The sequence below is a fragment of the Sceloporus occidentalis genome, unplaced genomic scaffold (genome assembly GCF_023333645.1).
Source record: "Sceloporus occidentalis isolate IW3139 unplaced genomic scaffold, rSceOcc1.0.p SCAF_43, whole genome shotgun sequence".
Classification (NCBI taxonomy): Eukaryota; Metazoa; Chordata; class Lepidosauria; order Squamata; family Phrynosomatidae; genus Sceloporus; species Sceloporus occidentalis.
Window position 1 is genome coordinate 7,418,498 of NW_028317023.1, and position 23,663 is coordinate 7,442,160.

General features: G+C 36.7%; 1 protein-coding gene across 3 annotated transcripts in view; it reads left to right on the top strand.

Annotated features, from left to right (window-relative positions):
- The window catches only part of LOC149289826 (interleukin-1 receptor accessory protein-like 1), a 496,443-nt gene that overhangs the window by 267,699 nt on the left and 205,081 nt on the right, over positions 1 to 23,663 (top strand). For all 3 annotated transcript variants that reach the window (XM_089490310.1, XM_089490311.1, XM_089490312.1), the window contains 2 exons: positions 7,131 to 7,317; positions 17,823 to 17,976. In XM_089490310.1, coding sequence (XP_089346436.1) covers positions 7,131 to 7,317; positions 17,823 to 17,976 — 341 coding nt within the window. The remainder of the gene's footprint in view (positions 1 to 7,130; positions 7,318 to 17,822; positions 17,977 to 23,663) is intronic.

The following is a 23,663-nucleotide window of genomic DNA, read 5'->3' on the forward strand; positions in this document are numbered from 1 at the left end:
GGCTCCTACATCTGAAACCTGCAAATCAGGAGCAATAATATCCATGTATCAAATGGCACATACTGTATGTCTCTATTTGTAGACCATTTAGATCACCAGAGTGGGATCCCAATATTTTCTATTATTCTTGGAAAAACATGGCATTTTCTGGGCATGCATACCATTAAATGTACATTCACAGTCACTGCTCAGAGATACTAAAGACTAGGTTCATTAAAACGGCTCTAGTATGTTGAAGAACAATACTTGGAAGTTTGACAAGGAGTGTATTAAGGCAGAAGAAAATAGGAAGTACATTTATATTGATTGTACTCATTTGCTTTTTTTTTAGTAGTGGAAAATATTTACAAGCTCTGGAATTGCTTGCATTTCTAAGAAAATAATTACCATGTTAGATCAAGGTTTTATGGTAAATGAAATCAGACACATTGTCAGATCAGATCACAGGGACAATAGATAATCTGGTCTATAACCAAAGGCATATGATGTGACTTAAGTCAGATTTAGAGTTTCTGACGGAAGAAGTATGAGAACTTCTCACAAAATGATATTTTCACAGACAATGAAAGCTTCACCTAGGCATCTGAGTAACCTTTGTTTTGGCAAAAATGTAGTAAGCTTACAAGTTCCTGTGTTACCTCAATATGAGTCCTGTTTTGTTATTGGGTAAGCCTTGGTGCTGTCCTTGTCAGGGCCGTAAAAGCACTGTATTGCTATGCTTCTGTATACTACAGTGCGGCCGAGGTTCACGAAGAGCTATGTTTCCTGTCTTCAATGCTAGTCCTGACTGTCGGTTGTGCCTGGTGTCCATGGGGAGAAGGAAGGATCGTCTGGCGGGTATACCCAGTCGGGGTACAGGTCGTTCCCGTCACAAGGTCCAACTTGGGTGACATCCATTTTTACTGTAAAAGAAAATTGATGGGGCCTATTTCGAGCTTTCTATTTTTTATTGTATGTTTTATTTACATTAGGAACCCAAATCACTGGAATTTGAATAATATCGCTATATAATGCTATTCATATCAGAACAAAATGGCACTTGTAAATAATGTCACTGAGAATCTTAGCTATTTCTGAGTCATCTCTTTATATCACTGATATCCAATTAGGTTTAATATTATTGGCAAGGACTCACGGCAGCAGGGCATGCACAGACCTCCAGTAAGGTAGAAATGGGCTGGGGGGGGCACAGGTTACCATAATGTTTTAAGTTGACCCTGCTCACAAAACATAAAACACTTGATATAGGAAAAAGGCTGTAAACGTATACAGCAATTATATGAAGGTTGGTTAAATACATATCAACAAAACAATGTTTGCTGTCTTTTAAATCTTTTAAGGTGAGATCAGTGTTCCTAGTGACTACAATTATTCGACATTCTAAATGCACAATCAATAAAATGTTGAAATCTCCTTTATAATGTGAAACCAGAACACTTTAAAGATTTTCTCACTTCTTGGGAGGCCTTTGCATACTTGTTCATGTTTTACCATCCATATTGTAAAAGATATATTCACTGGCATTAAAGAAAGAACAGAAAAGCTTAAAAACATTGAGTATGTATTACAAGGCCATGACTGGTATAAGATGTAGTGGCGTTCTAGAAGTAGAATAACAAAACAATAAAGCTTCAATAAATTAGATGAGCTGATCATGTAAAAGGGCGTCTGTTTATTTACCCACACACTTCAGCCAGAGTTTAAGAAGATTGATTGTACATCATATTTGGGGTTTTTTTTTGGTTCCAATTCAAAAAAAAATTTCACATAGACCTGGGAAACATATTTGTGATGCTCAGGGTTATAACACTTGACTAAAGCCCCAAACAACACCCATGGGACATTTGTCCTGATTAAAACGTTCCCTTGTTCTATGAAAATGTAACATCCTTCTCCTTATGTCTCTGCAATTTTCAGCAGGTAACTACTAATTTATACTATACTATTATAATTTATATATTTATATATATATTTATATATATATATATATATATATATATATATATATATATATATATATATATATATATATATATATATATATAGACAATATTTTTTTCTTGTTTTATTACCATATTACGTTTTGCATTTAATAAAAAAAAACCAAAAGAGATTACTTGTTTTTAAAACAGTAAATCCATTAATAAACTATTAGTAAGAGCTAAAGTAAGTATCATATTCAAGGATATTGCAGATGTAATGTTCTTCTTTTTGGGATGTGTTAACAAAATTGCATATAACGCTTAAAACAAATCACCTGAAATCTAAATATTTAAAGTACTTTTATCTTTTCCTCACCACAGAAATGATCTCATTTTTATGCAAAGTAACTCAGCTGTTATTAAGTTAAAAATATAGTTTCCATGATGAAATCTAGCACTGCATTTCAATGAATGTTTATTTACAATTATTTACTATAGCTTCGCGTACTCATGGTCTTACCTTCATTGGAAAAACCTCGGGGCCAGGTTTTTTAAGCAATCAAGTAATTGTTAGAGCATTTCTTAGACCAGTTGGGGACAATTGTAGTCACTCAGGGCCATGAATAATCCAGATAATTTGGATACCCCAGCTACAATTTGAGGCTCATTTAGATTGCCCTGGATTACCATCATCTGTAAATTCATGATTAAAGAATTAAATTAAATTATATTAAAGGGCCCAATGGCTCTGTGAATTTCTTTAATGCAAATATATGACACGGATCAACCAAACAGTATATTCCACTCCCCTACTGACTGACAATGCCATACATATCTGTTTGTCAAAGGTCATAATTTTACATTGAATATGAATTTAGTTACTAATCCACAGCAAGAATACATAGGAATGTATATGCAGGAATATATACTATGATGGTACGTAACTGGAAAAAGCCAAACAAAGTATTTGTATTATTTGCTTGATGCACAATTAAACTGTAACCTTAAAGGTGTAACTCAAGAAAATTCATATTTTTGCTACTGTTTTTAAGTATAGCCACACTACACCTAGTTGTTTAGAAGGACACAAGAAATATTGCTTTTTTTGCATCCGGTTTGTTGTAGGTAAAACAAAACAATAGAAAACATTTATGTAAAAAAAATGTTTGTGTTGTCAGAAAATCTATATATTTTCATCAACACTGAAAGGACATGTTTCATAAATTTGTTAAACCAAGGTTCTTCTGGTGGTAAGCATCTTAAAACAATAGATGATATTCTGCTTTAACACAGCAGATGACTTACAAGGCACTGTACGTGATATTGGCAGCTTCTAACGCCTACCAGAATCTACATGATTCAGTACGCATATCCATTTTTTTTCAGTTCAAAGATGGATCTGAACTGCCGTTAATCTGCAGTCAGTTCACAGATCTCTGGAATAAGAGGGAGTACAGTAAAATACCTTATTACTCCCAGCAGGTGCCACTTTCAACCTATTAGAGGTCAGGTGAATTTAGAGAAATTTTAGTATTGTATGCAGCTTTCACACAAAGGGTATACGCTTCTGTGAACTGTTGTGAATTAGACCACATAGAGTCATCCGAACAAATTAATCATCTAAAAATGCAGTCTATGTCCCAGAACATAAAAAAAAAACCAACCTAGACAAAGAACTGATCTTAGTAATGTTCTTTTCTCCGCAGGTATGTGGTATTATTTTCTTAGCAACATAACTTTCAGCAACTCTTTCTAATCAAATAAGCAAAATAATACATTCAGTCATACAGTAAAGAGCTAATCACATACCCTATTATCTATCTATCTATCTATCTATCTATCTTGTGACAAACTCCTTTTAGGTAAGGGTCATTAAAGTCATTTCTCTAGTGTTAAAACTATGATTTTTATTTACAAATTATTTACAAATCAAATACACCAAAAACAAAATAATAAAAGCCTAGTTGGATCTATATTTTACTATATATATAACATATGGTGTTATCATGTGTCAGTATATGATGTTAGCATGTGTGTGTTACCATAGTACGTTTTATGGTGGGAGTGTGTATCAGCATATGGTGAGCTTGTGTGCATTTAGCGTGTGTGTAGATGTTATTGTGTGATGTTGGCATAAGTTTTTGCGTTAGTATTTCATCTCATCATATGTGTGTATGTGTTAGTGTACGGTGTTAGTGTGTGTCAGCGTATGGTACTAGAATGTTAGGAATGAGTCAAGGATTAGTACCACCACGGAGAAAATGCATACAACAGTAAAAAAACAAAAAACAAACTGACATTACAGAGTAAACACCTCATAGATTCAGAAATTATACTGTAAAACAAGATGCATTACGCAGCATGACACAGTAACAGAACACACAGTTTCTAGACAATTGCACTATACATTACATTTAAAGTTATTCTGTCATTGGCTTATTTAAAGACATATTTACATTTAAACACAAAATGGAATCTACTATCAAATCATATTTATGTCTAAACACAGCCACATGTAAGGCAATTTGCAATGTAATTTTGCATAAGTGTTGACATGCATAGTACTCTGTTTTTCCCTTTACTGTGGATCAGATTGTATTTTCTTGCTTTCCCACCTAGATCTTCTTTTACCAGTAGAGATGGGGGGGGTCATAGAGCTGTATATGCTCCACCAGGGCTTAACAAACCCAGCTTCTGGTTTCTGGTGGTGGTAGTTGGGGGGGCTATACATTCTCAATTATTCAGAAGTTACTAGCCCTTCCTCTGAAGGTTGAGTCTGGTCAGTCCAGTTAAACCTCCATTGACCACTCAACATTTTAGTGAATACACCTTTCTAACTTAAAAAATATGCAGGTTGAGCAGGGGAAGCCTGGCACAACATAATTTTTTTATGCTCCTAGAAAAATACTTGTAGAAATGTGTATATGAACCTGTAGAATATCAGCACGTATCCATTTTTTCTTTAACCTCCTCTGCTTGCTGTCTTAGAGAAATGATGGTCTGTCTGCAGGAATTGGAGAGCTGAGGTTTTTGTGTACGTTTAAAGTATAGTAATACTCTCAGATAACTGAGCAACAGAATGAATTACATTGCATAGCTAACATTGTATAACTTACAATTATGATCTCCACCTTAATTTCATTAAAGAGACCAATGGTAGTACACAATATGATATACTTTACTTTTTAATTAAAATGTTCCCAAGACAACATCCTTTGACAAATAGCATCAGTACCTAAAGAACACTTCCCAACTCAAGATCCATCTCTTTTACTCTGGCCTTTGCACTGCTCACTCTACAGAAAATGTCCTTGACAAAATAGCAAGTAACCTCTGGACTGCAATCAAGGATACCGCTTTCTTCCTTTCCCACTTGAACACTCTTCTTTCACTCTTTATTACACTTAGTTCTTAAAATGCTTTCACTCTATTAGTAGTTAGAAAGTGTTTTTACTTCTCATTTTTATCTTATAAACCTTTGACACCTCACAGACACTTACTGTGGCCATGACACCTAAGTTATTTCTAAACCATCAGATCTTCTCAGATTCCCATCATCCCATACTTAAAAAGAGTTGGTCACCAAAAGCAAACACAAACTTCATTTTCAACCAGTATTTAAAAGAATATTGGTCAATAATCAGAAGAAAATCGGGTTGGGTGGGGTAAAATGTCCACAGCATTATGGCACCATCAAGTCCTTGCTAAGACCATAATCTATCAATATGAAAACTTCAATGAGTGATTTCTTTAATATGACGTGTCTGTACCTCCTGAGTTTCAGTTAGCTATTGTCAATAATCATTACTTATTTACTTTGACTTTATTACAAAGAGAATCACACAAAATCAAAAGCAGGATCTTTTTTTTCAAGATATATACCATAACATTGTATTTCCTTGTATCAAATGAAAGAAGACACCAACATGCTAAAGTAAGTAATAATAACCAGACCTAAAGGCCAACCAAGATTACTTGGTGATTTTATTATTAGTCGTTTTTCATGTAGTGGACACAATTCATGAAAAAAGTGCACTACTGCCAAAAGAGAATACATTTGCATTTTAGCAAATGGTTGCCAATAAGTGACAGCATCAGAACAAAGGATGATGACATGCATCTGAATCTCACTTGAAACAATAGGGCCTTACGCCGTTGACTCTTGGAGAAAAAAGTATGATACAGACCTATAATAAGACTGATTCCGACAGCTCAACGTGTTGTATTATAATAAAGAGATCCATTTGTCAAGTGTTCTTATTTTTTTCTACTGAGACAAATTAGACATCAAAAATATGTTATTTTACATAGCATATTCATCACAATGACTCAGAACTCTTGGTACATGATGAATAAGCACCACCTAATAACACAAGAGAATGTCAACTTCCTTTGATGTGAGGAGCATAAAAATATTTGATTAATAAACCCATAAGGGTCAAAGGTGTACAATCAGTAACAAAGGAAATCCAGGCCCACCAAGAAATATATTCTTATAAATTTGGTGTTCGTGTTGATAAGAGTGTTTTTTTAATGCAGTGTTTCATTTAAAATAGCATTACACAAATATATTGATGATGCATGCATAGAAGTTCAGAGCCTAGAAAAATGGCATAGCTTATTGAATAATGATGTGAATAACTAAGGGTGTAGCATGTGTTTATATTTGAATGGCATAGAAAAACAGAGGGAAAAAAGCACAAAATAGTGAAAGTTCATGTAAGGAGACAAATTAAACTAAGCATTAGTACCCATGAGAATAAACCGTGAAATAAAAGTCACTTTTTAATCCATTCATAGGACCCAAGAAAAAAAGGCTTTTAAAATCAGGTTGATCTTCTTGACTAATACTAATTAATCTGTTTTACTGAAACCGAAAACTATTGTTTTGATCTAATTCCACACATCTGTTGGTTATATAAGTAGGATACAGTCGTACATTTGTGATCACTTTACTTTTAAAGCTTTGCTGTGTTAGAATTAGTAGATAAAAAAATAAATAGATTTGATGGAGTTGTGCATAATTTCTGATATAAGATGAATTATATCTCCCAGCTGTGGAATTGGTAACATTCATCTCTTTGTCTTGCTCTTCCCCTTTAGGCATCGCTGTCATTTTTACAGATACAAATACTAATTTATGGTGCAGGAATGCAAAAAAAGGATCTTGTCTAATTTTTAACTATGTCATCTTTTATTTTGTTGCAGGAACTCAACTTACTGCATGAAAGTTTCTATCTCCCTGGTAGTAGGAGACAATGACACTGGATACTGTTTTAATTCCAAGATGAAATACTTTGAAACAGCTGAACTTAGCAAAAGCAAAGAAGTCTTATGTCCAGAAATAGAAGATTTTATAATGCCATACAGGGAGCCAGAAATCAAATGGTACAAGGTACAGTATGAACTATATTCAAATCACTTACCATCTCATGCATTGTATGATTTACTTTGATTGCTCAAATGTCTTTTTTATATTCCCGTTAGTGTAACTTTTTGCATTGATGTGCATTTTTTAAGGACATACTAGTACCAAATAGGATATATATATATAGATAGATATATATAAAATCATAATTCCCCAGAAGAGATTACATTGTTATATATCTTTCGAGAAAATCATATTTACTTTACTGACTAACGTCTTCAGAACCTGTTATTCCATCATGAAAAAACCCTCAGAATGTAATAGCGGTATGAAGCTATAGGATGTAATGTTGTGTTTTTGGAATTGGCAGGGAAATCTTCCTGTCAGCACACGGGAATGTGCCTCGTCTCGCTCTGTCTGCAGGAACCATTATCAGTGGATGCATCTTGACAGATTCCAAGTAATGGCTTTGGGTGCAGGATAGACCATTCAATGTATTAGAGACTCTGCTGGATCTACATGGACCCTACTAGGGTCTCTGATTGTCCCCATGCAGCTGACCACAAGGAAGTCACAAGGAAGATTACTGAGGTCCACAAAGACCACATGACATTTTAGTGCTGTGTAGTATCAGAAAAGCTATTGATCAATCTCACCTGATATCCCCTACAGCTATTCAACCTAGGCCTAAATATATGATTCTGCAACACATAACTAGATGTAGTCAACCTAAACTGGCTGCTTGATGTGGACAGGAGGCTACATATTCTGTCTATATAAAGGGTGAGGGAGAGCAGGGTAGCATCATTCCTGATGAGCTCTGCCCACTACTTACATGTATTATATCTGATATATAGTATGTCTTAAATCATCAGCCATTACTACATATTTAAATTACTATAATTACATATTTTAAATAGTTTAATTAATTACAGCTGATCCCCAATGACTAATAATGATTTATAATAGAAATTTTAAATAATAAATCAATGAATTGTCATTTTGTCCTGCTATTTCACAAGCTATTAGGAATGTTGTTGGCTATATATCGAGATGCTGTGTGCATTTTTATTGTTCAAGATTAGCAGGAGAGTTGTTCTACTAACTAAATTCACTATGCATTTTATATACATTTCCGTTTTTTTAAACAATGAATGAAATGCATAATGCATACTTAAATTAGGCAGGAAATTAATTAAAGCTTGCTTTATGTAGGGCCAGACATACTACACTTAGAGCTGAGGCTATCTGGAGTAGGCCCTACATATAAATGGTTCCTGAACATTTTTCTGCCAACTCAAATTTAGTAAAAAAGGTTCTTGTTCCTTTTTTACAATGCAAAAAAATGCTTAGGGTTTAAACCAAAAAGATGAAAAAGTGGAGGTTCATATCATTTGTGCTCAACAAATGTATCTGTATTTCTACACTGGGCTTTAATGGTTAGGGTTGGAGTGACTGATTCACATCACTTTGTTCTTATTGTACACCAACATGGCATATTAAACTTACTTTCTGTAATAAAGAATGAAGTGCAACAATAGAAGCACCTTCAATATGACACTTTGATATTGCCTACGAGAGATAAACTCCCAAAACATTTTACAGTTTAAATGAATCAATGTCTTTAAATGTACAGTTTATTTTATTACGATAGGCAACAAAAAGGCAATTATTATTTAGACAAACAATTTAGAGTAAGAATACAAAGGACAATAAAACAATTTAGATTCCGGTTTGGAAGTTTTGTACATGTAACAGTACAGCATGTACTATTTCTTTTATTTCTTAATTTGTACTCTATATAGTAGTTGGTAAACTTTTTACACATTACCTCAAATTGTATAGGATTAGAAATGAAGCACATAATGTCAAAAAGGTTCGTAAATGGTAAGAGAAATGGAAGAAGAGAATAATTGTCCCAGACATAATTCCAACTGTCCATCATGTATATATCGAAAGGTTAAAAAAACCTGGTGGTATTGCCCTATACGCCCAATCTGTTTCTCAGGAGGATGGAAGAGGTTAAAGCTTAACAAGCGTTAACATATGGGAGGCATGGTTAGCATTCCCCTAACCCCCAATTCTGTTTTCAGTGGAATGGGGGATTAAAATAAAAAATACCATCTTTTTCCATTCTTTCTATTATTGCCCCCTGCGGAGGAATCTTGATGCGATTCTGCACCCCCTCTCTCAGACCCTCCATTGTAGGATAGTGGGGTTTAAGTAAAAAAAACAACCTTAAAAATACCTAACAACCCCCTAACCATAAACCCCCCTGTAAGGATCCAAGCACCCATTTGGTTTTAACACCGTCGTCCCACAGGAAAGAGCATAGGTGAGAGGAGTGTGGAGTGGGGTGTTTGTCTCTCATAGACAAACACCCCATTCCGCGCTCCTCACGCAAATCCATCCTCATTATGGTCTTTCAGAGTACTTCCACAAAAAGGGTGAAGCCACAAGGACAGCCTCTCTCTGTTCCTCAAATTATGGGAGAAGGGTATGCCCGGAGGCGAAGAAAGAAGACATGGGGAGAAGACAAAGAAGGAATAACAAGAATTGGAGAGCTTTGCAAGAGGCTCCACTAGTATATCTAAAAAAAAAATATTTTATAAGGGTCATTGTGAGAGGAAAGACCTGTACCCCCACTGGGTACACCCACCAGACGATCCTTCCTCCTCCCCATGGCCACCGGGAAAACGAAACTTTAACCGTCAGACAGGACTAGCACCACCAGCCCCCAAAAGCCTTTCAAAAGGCTGGCGGTGAGTTACGACCAGCATGCGTCACACCTAATGTAAAACACAACATGCAGATCATATGCAAATTAGTTATAACAGAAAACCACACCAACTTACACAATCCTGCCATCAGAACCAATAATATTGGTCAGACAGACAGGAGGAAAGGGGTAAATGGGGTCTAGAGAGCTCTGGATCTCTCACTGTTGCCGCCCTGTACCCCTAATCAGGTACAGGGTGATTTAAACATAAATCCAAGCACGGGAACCAGATATTGCACTGCAATTATCCACTGTCGCCTGCTGGAAGTATGTGATGCCATCAAGGGGTCCACTCTATAATGGAAAATACAGCCTCCAGGCACCCCCCAAATCCCAAGTCATATAAAGAATTACATTGTTAAATAAACCTGTACTTTTTACTATATAATTGCCCAACATAGAGGTTGATTGAGCACAAATCCAAAATCAAATAAAGATGGCCTGTTTTTATACATTTTAATAAGGCAAAGGTTTGATTAGTATCATAAAGCTACATCACTTAATCATTTGCATACCTAAGTAAATTAAGAATAATGGGAAATAGTGACTCTCACTTATATTCCTTATTCTATTGGAGGTAAGTGTTAATTGAGAGACATGACTTCAATCACTGCAAAAAAGTCCTGCAGGCATTATGCTAATTGTAGGTAATGTAAAAAGAATATCTAATATGCCATCTTCCATCGTTATATATCATCTTTGTTTTGATTTACAAAGAGATATAATATGAGTATGTTAGTGAACGAACATCAAATATTTTTGCCATTTATTCATATTATGTTAAATCTTGCTTGTAATGTGATAACTAATTAGGTTCAAGCAACTTGTGCATACTATGTGCATATCTTATTATTATGTTTTTCTTTTCTTTTTTTTTTCTTTTTATGATGGCCGTTCTGTGAAATGTATAAACCCCAGTAATATATCCGTCCCCTAGCTTGATAACCCTGTTTGAGTGTATGGAACATTCAGGGGACAATGGTGTGTACTGACAAGAGTGGGAGATTGTAGGAGAGTAGAATGTTACAATCCACATTTTTTAATCTGTATAAAGAGTTTTTCCTTCATGATGAGTTTTCTATACATAATGTATAATTAATACAAGATTAAATTAAAGAGAAAGTTATTACATTTTCCATATACAGTGTATTTAATAGTGCACAATATTAAGTTGTATAACGGAAACGATTTATTAAGGCTCTACAATAGGAAATTTAATCTGATATTAATCAAAACAGATTTGCTATATATTGTTACATATAATTTTAAATATACGGTAATTGTTTCTTATGTTTTTGGATAGTAAATATATACATTATAAACAGCAAAGGTATATAAGCTTGCAATTCTGTGCCTTCCCCATAACGCCTATCCTGTTCCCGGCAAGAGCCAATAGGGCCCCCCCATTATGATTGGGGTATAACATATAATTAACCTTTTGGACATACACCGAACCTACCTTGCTCCACCTGTTCCATCTACCTTCTCTCTTGTCGGATGAGGCGGTTAATGGCATTAGAAAAGTAAAATTAAATCACAATCCTTTAGGAAATGTAGTGGTTAGAGTGTAAGTATTTTACTTTTCATGTTTTAAAAATTAATATTTTATAGGAATTAACCTCCACAACAGAGCCGTAGCTAGCCCCATTTTGCACCTGAGGCAAGAATAGAAATTGTGCCCCCCAGCTATTTTTTTTACAGAGGTTGTTTTATTTATACTGCCTTTACACACACCTGTCCATAAACACACATACACGTTGCCTTTACACACACATGCCCATTAACACACATATACACATACACTGCACACACACCTGCCCATTAATATTCATATACACATACACTGCGCACACACACCTGCCCATTAATACGCATATACACATACACTGCCCTTATACACACACACACCAGCTTACAAACATACAAATACCTACACTGCCCTTACACACACACTGCCCATACACACACCAGCTTACAAACATACACATATATACACATACACTGCCCTTACACATTGTCTTTACACACACCTGTCCATAAACACACATACACGCTGAGTTTACATACACCTGCCCATTACCACGCATATACACATACACTGCCCTTATACACGACTGCCCATAAACATACATATACACATACACTGCCCTTACACACGACTGCCCTTACACACACCTTCCCATTTATATGCATAGACACATACATTGCCCTTATACATGACTGCCTTTACACACGTATACACAGATACCAGCTTACAAACATACAAATACCTACACTACCCTTACACACACACACTGCCCATACTCACGAGGTTACACACACACATATACACATACACTGCTCTTTACACACACCTGCCCATTAACACATATATACACATACACTGCCCTTACACAAGCTTGTCCATGAACACGTGTATACATTACACTGTCCTCACACCCCTGCCTTTACACATACACATATATACACAGACACCATCTTACAAACACACTAATACCCAAACTGCTCTTACACACACACACACTGCCCATACGCACAGTGGCGTCGGCGGGGGCGGCCAGAGGGGGCCATGGCCCCCCCTACATCATGCTGTGCCCCCCGGTGTGCCCCCCCAATTGAAACGCCGTCTTTTTTTTTTTTTTAATAGACCCGGAGGAGAGAGTGAGAGGCGCCGAGCGGTTGCTGAGGAATAAGTTCTCAGCAACCGTTCGGCGCCTCTCACTCTTCTCCGCGACCGCGAGGCCTCTTCCTGGTTCGCAGTGCCGGCATTTCAAGCCGAGCGCCGGTATATGTCGTCATATCCGGCGCCCAGCAGTGAAGCCGGCAGAACCAGGGATACAGAGACCTCGCGATCTCACCGCTGGACAAGCCCCAGGTAAGTGAACTTCAAAGGGGGGGTTTAGAAAGTTAGGAGGGGGTTAGAGAGTCAGAAGAGGTAGATAGGAAGTGAGAAGGGGTAGATAAGGATAGATTGGGAGGGAGAGGGGGTAGATAGGATAGATTGGGAGGGAGAGGGGGTAGATTGGGAGGGAGATGGGGGTGGATGGGATACATTGGGAGGGAGAGGGGATAGTTAGGATTGATTGGGAGGGAGAGGGGGTAGATAGGATAGATTGGGAGGGAGAGGGGGGTACATAGGATAGATTGGGAGGGAGAGGGGGGGTACATAGGATAGATTGGGAGGGAGAGGGGGGTACATAGGATAGATTGGGAGGGAGATGTGGTAGATAGAGAGGCAGATGTGGTAGATAGGGAGGGAGAGGGGGTAGATAGGATAGATTGGGAGGGAGAGGGGGTAGATAGGATAGATTGGGAGGGAGAGGGGGTAGATAAGATAGATTGGGAGGGAGAGGTCTTTATGGGACAAAAACGGCGTACGTTCAGCTGTTTGGGGACAAAGTTGACATAATGTGTAACTTAGGTGCTGGTCAGGTTCTATGTGGGCAGTGTGGACACCAGGGCTGGCTTTGGGGTGTGTGACCAGTGATCTATGCCTGTAATTTAGGGGGTTTTATCTATACCTTTAATGCAGAGTTTATATGTAATTTCCAATTGATTTATATCTGCAAAGCTGGGTTTTGTGTCATTCTGTTCATCTGTATCGGCTATATTTCCATACATTATTAATGTTTACCTGCAAATATAGGATTTGCATGTCTTATTCAGTTGATCAATACCTGGAGTGCTGTTTCCATGTGTTGATTATTTGATCTAAACCTTCGGTGCTGAGTGTACATGTGATTTCCAGTTGATATATACCTGCAATGCTGGGTTTGTGTGTTCTGTTGGTTTATACCTGCAATGCTATGTTTCCATACATTATTTATGTATACCTGCAAATACAAGTTTTTTTTTAATCTCATTCAGTTGCATGTGCTGTTTCCATGTGTTGTTTATTTGATCTATACCTGAACTACAGGGTGTAAGTAAAAGAGCGCTATGGTTTAGTGAATGAGGGGACAAAGGGACTCTGGGGATGATTACAGGGGAGAGGACCTCTCAATGTCACGGTGCAGTCAGAAGGAGGGAACACTGCACTGACTCTCACTGTCTTCCCCTGATCTGCAGTCAGTGTGGCAAATATATTGGCAGCAGGGTCTAATATTAATATATATTGGCTGCAGGGGCTAATATTAATATATATCGGAAGCTGGGACTAATGTTTATATATATCGGAAGCTGGGACTAATGTTTATATATATCGGCAGCAGGGGCTAATATTAATATATATTGGCTGCAGGGCCTATTATCAATAAATATTGGCTGCAGGGGCTAATATTTATATATATTGGCTGCAGGGACTAATACTATATATCGGCAGTAGGGGCTAATATTAATATATGTTGGCAGCAGGGTATAATTTCTATGTATATCGGCAGCAGGGTATAATATAAGTATGTATCCGCAGCAGGGGCTAATATTAATATATATCCGCAGCAGGGGTTAATATTAATATATATCGGAAGCAGGGTGTAATATTTCTATATATCTGCAGCAGGGTCTAATATTTATATATATTGTCAGCAGGGGCTAATATTAAAGAATGAAAAATAACTGTCACTTTAGCTGTTATTTTGAAATCATATTTTACACGTCTAACGTGTGTGTGTGTGTGTATATATGTATATATATAATATATATATAATATATAGTGTATATGTACCGTTTTATAATTGGCCCCCCTACTTTGGTCCCTGGCCCCCCATGTGCCCCCTCTAAATATGAAACCTGGAGACGCCACTGCATACGCACACACTACCCATACACACACACACACACACTGCCCATACAATCATTGCCCATATACACACACACACTGCCCATATACACACACACTGCCCATATACACACACACTGCCCATATACACACACACACACTGCCCATATACACAGCCCTTACACCCCTTTCTCCCCATCTCTTACTTTTCTCACCTTCCATCACCTTCCATCATATTCTATCTTCCATCCTGTGGTGGGAGCACGAGGTCTGTCGCTCCAGGCCTCTGCTTTAGTGCTCCTTCATCACTATGCGCCAGCTATTGATGCAGAGCGCCAGGGTGACATCATATCCCGGCACCATGCATCATTTGGCGGCGCGTAGCGATTGGGAATTGAATTGACAGACCTCTCGCTCCCTAATGTTGGGCCGGTTAGAGGGGGATTGTTATCTCCCAATCCATCCCTGCTCATCGAATACCTCTTGCCCAGACCAGCGTTGATGGTGCCTGGGTGCGCACTGCCCACGGGGGTGCCTGATGAGCAGGGCTGGTTGGGGAGAGCACAATCGTGCCCGTGCCTCCGCAGTCCCCTGAAGACCGGCCCTGGGGAAGGGGCCTTTCTGCTCACCCCCTTCCCTATAGAATCGCTACTATAGCTATTGAGCTGGTTAGGGAGATCAGGCTGCAGCTGCTGATCGGGCGGCTGTGCGCCCCTCACAGCTGCGACACAATTCCACAGGTCAGGGTGAATCTCAGTGTCCCCCAAGGCTGTTTAATTTAGCCAGATGCAGGGTGGCTCAGGATGGTCTCCTTGCCTCCAATAGGTGTATTAGTTTAATAGGTAGATTGGTTTTAAACCCCTTCCATCTGACTGAAGATTATTACTTATCCCCTATCTCATTAAACACTGCCCTTTGGTTAACAAACAACACAAATTTTACCCATTTTAATTGCTTTTGAAAAATAGAATATAGAAACATAGAATTTGATGGCCGATAAGAACCATTTGGCCCATGTGGTCTGCCCCTTTTTCCCGATGTAGGCTCAAACACCTATCAGGCGTTGTTCGGGTCCTTTAGTGAGGATAGCTTTATGTCTATAACATACATGTTTAAACTCTGTTAGCCTCTACCACATCTGCTGGTACAACATCCTTAGATTTTTTTCAGACTATTACCTATTTTTCTAACATTTTTCCCCCTTTCAAATAAGTTTGTCTCCCATACTTTGTGAAATACATTTAAGTATTTAAATGTTTCTATTATATCTCCCATCTTCTTTCCTCCAAGCTATACCTACAAAGATCCCTTAATCCTTCCTGATTTTTATCCTGCAAACCACTTAGTATTTTTGAAGCCCTTCTCTAAACTCTCTCTAATGTCTCAATATCTTTCTAGATATTAGGTTTCATGACCCGAACACAATACTTTAGTTGAGGCCCAACCAGAGATCTGTAAAGTGGCAGAACCACCCCCCTCTTCTGGCCACCATACAACCTAGCAAACAGCAACCCGGCATTTTTGGCATTTTATTGCAAAGTTTGCTTACCTTTAAGTCATTAGAAATAATTACTCCTAAATTTCTCTCTTCCATTGCCACTTACAGAACACACACACACACACACACATATATATATATATATATATATATATATATATAATTTTTTTTTTAATGGAAAATAAAATAATAGACCAGAGAGGTGCTGTTTAAATAGCCTTATATAGATATTATATAGATGTATATATATGTATATGTATATATATGTATAAATATATATATATACTTATAAAATATCTAATCTCTGGTCTATTATTTTATTTTCCAAGTAAAAAAAAAATAATTTAGTTTGACAGAATCAAAGCCCATGCTTTTCTAATCATGCAAACCATTTATCTCCAGATATTTAACAATCCTATTCTTTAGCATGGTTTCCATTAATATGCTGACATCAGACTTGCTGGTAGTTGGCTGAGTCTTTTTCGTGCTACCGTTCTTGTGAAGTGGTACTAGAATTGCCAACTTCTAGTCTTCTAGAACTGCTTTAAATTGACAGTAATCATAATGGTTAAATAAGTCTGCCAATGGTTTTGCAAGGTACATTTGAAGTTCTTTTAATGAATTTGGGTGTAACCCATGGGGTACCATGGAGTTGTCTGTTTTTTTTTTCCTTTGGAGAGTTGAAATAGAACTTCTTCTTCTGTAAACACACTTGTTTTACATGTCATCACATTTCTCTTTGGCTCTCTTTGATCCCTTACCGTCACCTTCCACTGTAAAACCGAACAGAAATATTCATTTGACTCCCTTCATAAGTCTTTAGTGTAATTATTCTTGGTTTATGTTTTCTTGTTTCACTTACATATCTAAAAAAGGTTTTATCACCCTATTTTGTTAACCTGGCAATTTTCTCCTCCATGTTTGTTTTAACGTATATAATAATGCGATTTGCGTTCCTATTCTTTGCTTATATTTGCTCCAATCTTCCTCATTTTGAGTCTGTTTATAGTTCCCAAAAGCTAGCTTATATTCCTTCAATGTATTTGCCATATCTGCGGAGAACCACAGTAGTTTCCTTTCTCTTTTAGTCTTACTAACAAGTTTAATGCAATGTTCTGCTGGCTTTAGCAGAATGTCTCCGAAATAATTCCATTCCTCCTCAACTAGAAAAATCTGAAATAGGAAAAAGCCCTTAGTTTTAGTGTGGTGCGGTATATATATATGCTTTAGGAGAGTTTGGGGTTATTAAAAGTTTTTCATGTTGCTTGTGTGTTTCAACTCACATACCCTTACCAACAACCTAAAGTTACATGCACTCCCATTTACTATAAACCTCATATAAAATGGGAAGACTAGATGGTCCAAATGGTTGTTATCTGCTTTCAGATTGTACAGTTGACCTAACCCATAACACAATTGACTACTCCTCTATTTACAACACCCTTCCTTTCCATGCCTGTCTCCAGCTGTACACATTAAATGCCACTTCATTAAATATACTGTTTAATGAGTCATTGTTTTATATTTTTTTTACTCAGGAATGCAAAGCAAAAACATGGAGGCCAAGTATTATTTTTAAAAGGGACACTCTTGTGATAAGGGAAGTTAGAGAAGATGATATTGGGAATTACACCTGCGAACTGAAATATGGAGGTTTTCTAGTGAGAAGAACAACTGAATTGGCTGTAACTGGTAAGAAGAACCACACTGTTTTTTTCCCCCTAAATACAGCTAAAGTTAAAAGTTTCAGTATATTAATACACCATGTAACTTTTAATACCATGATATATTTTAGTTATTGTACCAGATTTCAGCTGCAACAACATAATACTTAATAAATGTAAAGATGTGGTGGAGCTAGATATGAAAATAAATAATAAGAACAATTTTAAGAATCCAATATGAATGGGTCCACATAAACATAGATAACAGTGTAAGTATTAAAAATATGAGAAAGGACTATATTGGGAGAGAAATCTGGGGAAGGTGAATGTGAAAAAAAGGAGGGGATTACACACAGCTTGGAACTTCTCTGGTGAGGCTATGGGGAGCTCTCCCTCTTCTGGGGGAGTAACTTTGTGAGTGGACAGGGCTAGCCATGTGTATAAGGGCAACTTAAGTGAATGAGGAATAAGGGAGGGGGTGGGCATGGTCAAGCACCACTGCCCCCATTGAAAGAGGAAGGTGACTTTACCTGGAAACTATGGGTCAAACGTGGAGAGTTCCCGGGTATCGAAATGCGGGAAACAATGGCTGAGAAAGTAGAGTTTCAAGGAAACTCTACTGGTCAGTTTTAAACTGTGTTTTTCACTTGCTTGGTCAGAAATGCTTTTGACTTGATAAAGGGAGGACTCCCGAAAGCTCGTCTATTATTTTAAATACTGTTAGTCCAATAAAAAAGGTATTACAAGATTCTGCAACATTCTGTTTTTTTGCATTCTTATACACTGGACTAATACGGCTACCCCAAACTACAGTACTAAGGAAAGTGCTGTAATATAACTGGACAAAGAAAAAGAGAAGGCTAGCCCCTCATTCTGTTGCAAATTGAAAGTAATGTATTTCTGTGTACTAATACTCAAAATTTCTCTTCCCTTCACTCTTGAGGTTTCACAATAGCAGCAGCCAACAGTGTTTAACATTTTAAAATGGCATGCCACAAATAACTCGTATTTCTTTCAGTGACAGTAGTTTATTTAAGACAAGCTGAAATACATGTTAAGCTTACAATTTACTGCATAGAACATTTAAAAAAAAATCCACAAATCCATCACTGGAGAAATACAAACATAAAAAGTTGCCACTGGGTATATTTTTTGCACTTGTTATATTTATTTCTAGAAGTAATGATAATAAAAGGAGATATGTTGATGATAATGCATTATACCCAGGTCACATATTACGATAAACTGCTTTAGACTGTGAAAACATTCAAGCAATAAATCACATTTTTTAAAGTGCATTACCTCTGTGTAGTACATAAGATTTCTGCCGTACAGAGAAAAGCATTTATTTTGTGATTGGAGACAGGTAATTATTGTCTTGCTTTAAGTACAACAATAAACATCAATATGAAATTCTCACCTGGTTCTTTTAAACTAGTGATAAGTGGCAGAATCCATTTTTGTTTGATTTATATCAATGTTATTGTCAATTATTAATCTTAGCACATAGTACTGGCATATAAAGCATATCCTTCAGGTCTCCAGGTAACTTAAATTTCAATGCAATAACATATGGTTCCTTAGCACATGCTTAACATATGATCAGATTATGTCAAATGTGTACAATTAACAAAACACCTGAAAAAGAAACATTACATTTGTGAATTACACTGTGAAATTTTTCCTTCTGCTTTGAATGAATGCTTAAATTGCCATACTCATTGTTCATAGCATTTTGCAAAATGTTAAATCACTGAACTAATTCAACAGCTAGTAAGCCATTGAGATTATTGTTTAGATAAAATGGTATTTAAATGAGATGCTAGAAGGAGCAATACAATGCGCTACCTTTGTATGTAGGTGAGAAAAACAGCCTGTCTTCCAGGCAATGTGATATGAGGGAATAATACATTATTGTATTCTTCTTGTTATTATTATTGGACATTATTATAAATTACGTTAATTAATGATGAAATACTAAAAAAATTTACTCATTGAAACTCCAAACCTTTTTTATTGTACTAGATGTGATGTGTTAAATGTTATAAAATAATCTTCTACATTTCTTTGGAATTTGAATAAATTATTATAGCTGTATGAGGAAGTGTTGGTTGTCATTGGCTCATGGAAATTCAAGCCAAGGTGGAGACAGCTCAAGTGACTTTTTTATGGTCAGGATTTACGTGCTGGTGCAAATGAGTGGGGCTTAGATCTTGGACAGGTTCCCAAGCCAAGCCTGAGGTCTTGTATGACACCAATTGGTATTTGTTAAATTATTTGATAAATTATATCTGGATTTGTGCCAGCTTATGCATAACAACATGTAGGGACTTTAGTAGTAAACTAATTAAATCAGGCATGTGAAGCGAAACCTGGTGGCGGGAGTTCTGAAGAACCCCTCACCTAGATTGATAAAGTTTTAATGACTTCCTTTCCTCCATGCTTTTTATATCCAATGGTTTTTAAATTGTCATAAAATATTTCAATTTGTCTATCTACCTATATGGAACACAATATAATATACAACTGAGACTATATAAACATACATATTCAATGGCTATCTAACAGCAGGAATGGACGAATCTCCTGTGGTGAGAACAATCAGGCTCCAGAGAATTCTGCCACTGAAACCACTAGAGACAGCCAGGAAGCATTACGACACTGTCATAAGCTTTCACTCTGTGTGAGATTATTTCTACACTTTGTAACAGCATGTGGCACCATCCAAATGCATTTCTCTATGGCTAATGCTTGCGTGATATAATTATTTGATGGAATGAAATGTAGTTTGCAAATAATTAATGATCAAGTGCTAGGGGCTTTTGTAGAAAGTGCGATGTATATAAAGCAAATGTGTTTGTTTTTTTTACATTATTCCAAATATTATCTATGCTGTCCATCGGGAGAACAGGTTTATAATCTAGAAAGAGTAGAATAGAAAAAGACAATTGGGTCTTTCCTCTTCCCCAGTGCCCATACTATCTGTCTATAGAGTTGGGGCATTTAAGCCCAATTAACCTCTTGGTGAAGCACAGAGCTTACATTATCCCCTCTCCTCAATTGTGTGCACAGCATTCGGTAGTGTAAAGGATTAACATAATGTTTTAGCCATACATGTCCTAGCTAAGTGGCTAATTACTAAGTATAGGTGAAACGTTACCCCCTACAAAGTGACACCTTATTATTTTCAATGACAAGTGTACTTTTACATAAACTGTACTCCCCCCAATGAATTATGAAACAAGAGAAACACAAGGGAAACCAATATAATATTTTGTATTCACCCATTTTTACCCAAAGGCATTATTGGATGCCCAGCATTTGCCTCTTTGTGTTGAAATTCAGTTATGAAAAACACTTTGCTTTAAAACTCTAAGAAAAATTGCAAAGCCATGGTATTTTTAACGGCCACAGAATACTAAAATAATTACGTAAAAATACAATTATGCACCTTAGGGTAAATTATAGCTTCCACTAGAAGTCCAATGCAGCGATAAAGTACATTTTCAAATGCAACCTATCACCTAGCAGACTACTGTGTTAACAGTTAAGAAGCACTGAATACTTTATCACATTTATGGCATGAGAATATAGTCATCTGGTGAAAGATAAAAAGTCCCAAAGCTCTTATGAGTCATTGTTAGCGATCCCTAATCTGTCATATTAATGTCTTTCAGGTAGCATACACAGTCCCTCTTTATTTTTATACCATGACTGTAATGATTATGCTAGGCATAGCAATGGTACCAGAATAAATGACAATGTCCGTGGTAAGGTACAAGTAAAAAGAGAACTGTCAGAAAAAAAGGAAATTCATTATTTTGGGACACGTGCTCAAATAGTTTTTTTTGGTGTCAGGCATTGGACATGTCCTTGGTTGTTTAATCTTTTTTTACCTGCCAGATTGTTGTCAGAATAATACTTGATGTTCAGTGTTTATCTTTGTTGAGGGTCGTGTCAACATGCTGTCTCTTATGATGATGGTAAATGATCTGCTATCCAGTGAGAAAAGACATTTTCTTTTCCCAAAAGTAATTTTAAGAATACCAATATAATAGAAATCGCTCTCTCTCACTTGTAAAATAATGAAAGAAAAACATAAATAAATGATACAAATGACTGGGTGTAGAAAACATTTAAAAATGTGTGTTATCTATATTTATCAAGTAGATGGACTGTTACCTATAAGCAGGATAAGATATTACAATACACTGTACAGAACTTGAAGTGAATAAACGCATTAAATATATGTCTGAACATTATAATATGAGGTACTTTTATAGGTAGACCTTTTATAGGTAGACCAACATTTTTTAACAAAAGGAGCACATTTTTTTCTGGATTTATGCACACAAAGAAAGAAAATTAATGATCATGTAATACCCATACAACAGTCCAGAACGGCCCTGGAAAGAGCTGCATGAACGGTAAGTACTGTTGCCCATAGGTTGGTCAGTAAGAGAAGGGCTTGGGAAGAGGGCCGGTAGATACTTAAGTGAGTGAAAATCCTTTTGAACAAGTCTAACAGGTGTGTTCCCTCCTGCCCTCCCCTTGGTTTGTAGTGTAATGGCGTTTTAGGTGTTAGTACCCTGGTACTGTGCCGAAGCAGGCCATTGGTGGGTGTGGGCTTGCTTGTGGTGCCAAGCCATTTGGGCGCTCAATGGGCCTAGTGATGGAAATCCAGTGCTAGTGGGGACACCAGTGGCTTCAACGGTTCAATATGTTAATGGTATTTATTTCAATATTTAATTATTAAAATTAAAATACCATGGGGCTTCATTATAATACCATCTTCTACATCTAGTGTTCCTGATGGTGTATTAAACTAAAGTTTGTTACCTGCATTTATGGTCTTCTCATATCTGCCTGAAAGGGTAATATGATCTAGACTACACATATTTCATTAAATGTTCTAGAGGTAACAGATTTGTTCATGTTCCAGGCCAGGGGTGTCAAACTGCAGGCTTCAAGGGCCATAACCACTCTGGATATGAAATTCTGGATATGCCAGCATGAGCACTGGCAGCTCACTCTAAATGGTTGAACTGAACAAATCCCTTGTTTTCACTTGTGTTTAAATTTACCTTAATACTGGTTTTATCACCCCCTGACCTAGACAACGTTGTGCAAGTGCTATTATTGTACAGTTATAATTTGATCATATATCAGTGGAAGGAATTGTTGTGTTGCCCAGCCAGTATCAGTGGTAGACCATTGCGGATATTTTTGATGACTTCTCCCTGTCTTCCCTCACTTTCACTTGTGATTTCCCCTGTTCTACTTCTCTTACTATTACGCTAATTTTAAAATAATGATTTTGTTTTGCAACAGGGTTTTCCTTTGAAATAGTGTTTTTCTTTGGTCTCCATTTAAAGATGGCCTGTTTTTAGATTTTCCTCTGCAATTGCTTTCTAGGTTAATGGCCCTTTTCTAGTATAATGCATTACCGAAAAGAAGTCCCTAAACAGGGTTCATGAACGTTAATTATTTTGTGCATTAATATAAAGGTACGCTGTATATTTTATGAAGACTAGGTTGAATGATATTTCATTTGCTCTTCTTGTATTTGAGTTCCCCAATAACAGATGGTTACCATGGAGATTTTTTTCTTCTGCAATGAAATTCTGGATTATGAAGTTAGAAAATTTAATTTAATTTTACGGATGTAAAGGACCATTTTTCCATAGTAATACTCTACACACAATTGTAAAATAA